The sequence below is a fragment of the Penaeus monodon genome, chromosome 22, assembly GCF_015228065.2.
Source record: "Penaeus monodon isolate SGIC_2016 chromosome 22, NSTDA_Pmon_1, whole genome shotgun sequence".
In the NCBI taxonomy this organism is placed as follows: domain Eukaryota; kingdom Metazoa; phylum Arthropoda; class Malacostraca; order Decapoda; family Penaeidae; genus Penaeus; species Penaeus monodon.
In genome coordinates, this window is record NC_051407.1 from 14,740,660 (window position 1) to 14,742,870 (window position 2,211).

At 36.2% G+C, this 2,211-nt stretch overlaps 1 protein-coding gene across 1 annotated transcript in view; it reads left to right on the top strand.

The window, feature by feature from the left end:
• The window catches only part of LOC119587575 (carbohydrate sulfotransferase 9-like), a 17,096-nt gene extending 14,939 nt beyond the window's left edge, over positions 1-2,157 (top strand). Inside the window, exon 5 of the mRNA XM_037936287.1 lies at positions 430-2,157. Within this exon, the coding sequence (XP_037792215.1) occupies positions 430-762 (333 nt within the window). The 3' untranslated portion in view covers positions 763-2,157. The remainder of the gene's footprint in view (positions 1-429) is intronic.
• The last annotated feature ends 54 nt before the right edge of the window (positions 2,158-2,211 follow it).

Sequence of the window (2,211 nt, forward strand, 5' to 3'; positions counted from 1 at the left end):
AGTCGACGAAGTCGTCATTGCGCGACAAGGACTCTTATTCCCGTTTATGGTTATCATAGAAATCTTTGAAGTCTGAGTGTACAGTCTGACTGAGTTCCAGAGCATCCTTTACCTTCTCTGGAGCTATCTTAACTTGCTTCTTAAACAGCTGCTGAAGAGCTATTACAAGCAGGTAAAATCTAGCAGGATCAAACTGTTGTTACTTCCTTTTCTGAAGATTAACAAACACTGACTCACTGATGTCATAACTTGCCTCGATCTTGAAGCGCACCTTGCTATCAGAATTTACAATGAAAAATTTTGGGAGTCAGTTTTTCTTTGGTGAACAGATTGAAGTGCCCCAAATCTATGAACATGTAATTTCATGTTTCTCAAATGTATTAAGCAAGTATGGAACATCAAATAACCAAATATTCAATTCCCCAACAGGAGACGAAGGGAAGAAACAGCATAGACCGGCATTTTCGCCCAACAACCCTCTTGTGCTCCCCGTGTGGCATCAAATATGATTACATCTTCCACACAGACACTTTGACACAAGACCTTCAGTACCTCGCTGGTAAACTTAATATCACAGGCATCAACATTTCTGCTCGTATGAATTCTAAGGCAAATAAGACCAGAGGAGTTACCTACGAGAGTTATTACAAAGATATTCCGGTTAGCCTTATGGGCAGGATATACACACTCTTCAAGGAAGATTTTGTCATCAATAACTTCAAGGTACTGCCCTCCATGCAAAGTGTCACTGATGCTTACTGAAGAAGGGGTTTGGGAAGTATTTAACTATAATGTGTATATTAGGATATGTTAACAAAATCCATCAGTTTTTTCCGAGTTGTTCCAATATTAGGTTGTGAGGTTCAATATTATTTCGTGTTTTGTGTTTTTGAGCTGTTCCAAAGGTAAGTTATAAGATACAAGATGAATTTGTGTGCCCTCACCTACACAAACTGGATAACGCTCACCAGTCCCCTCACCTTCGGGCCAGTGGGTCGTGATGTCAGTGAGGTCACTAGAAGTGTATTTCCCAAGTTTAGTTTATGAAACAAACTATTGTTACTATTAAAAGTAAATAAAATTAAGACCTCAAGAGAAGCAACGAGTTCTCTCTTTGATCATGGATTTGGGGAAACAAAAATGCTTATTCCAATAATATATTCATTTTGATGAAAAGGGTAATTCTGCTTATAAACAGACTCCATAAGGAATTGGTTTATGGAATTACTTTGTATAAGCTAGATCAAGCAACACAACGTTCGGCAAAGCTAATGTAACCAATACTGTTTAAAGCCAAGGCAATTAGCTTCAACATTTAAACTTCTAAGAGCTTGGCAGTCTGGCTACTATCTGCCTTATTTGAACTGGCTATTATCTGCTTTAAATTTAACTAACATATATGGGTTAATTTTCTTTACGTTTTCTCTGCACTTTGCCCCAGACCGCTTAATGATTTCAATTTCCTGATTTATGATTCTGTCGGTCGTATATGTTCATATCTTGTAGGTTTCTTAGCATCTCCAAACCGCGGTCATCTTTTGAAGCCAAGGTAGGCTCAGGTTGTCACATATTACATTATCTGTACCATACTCGTCTGTAATGAAAGCAGCAACTGTTTTTGCTTAACCCCATTTTCGTTTTTGATATATTAAGCCACCATTTCTTGTTTTCCTCTTCATTTTGCCTCTTTAGAACCTTTTTGTAAAAACCTTGTTAATGCGACCTATATTGAAATACATTGATAGACAAACAAACAGAGACAAACTGATGCACAGATACAGAAATAAATGTAAATACATAGATACACACAGATACAAGTGTCCCTTACAATTTCCCATCACTGTTGGATTGGGTCAAGTTATACACACACCTGTTGCTAGACAAAATCATTAGATACATCTCCATTACCTATTTTTTCCTGGAGACTTATCGCTATTGGCCTTGGTGTAAATAGGGGGGTTTCTAAACCATAATTCCCGCTATGTTATTTCTTGATGGTTTTTTTTTTTCAGAATTAAATAAAAAGGAATGATTTATGATCCAAATAAATTAATATAGGGAAGGCTTGAAAATTAAGACTGGATTTTTGAAGGACAAATGTAATTAAACTGTTTGTACATTAGGTAGCTTTATAAAAGAAAATAAATATATTAAATAATAAAATGTAACTTTGATTTCCCACACGGTACAATGTTATTCCAAAGTAGTCTT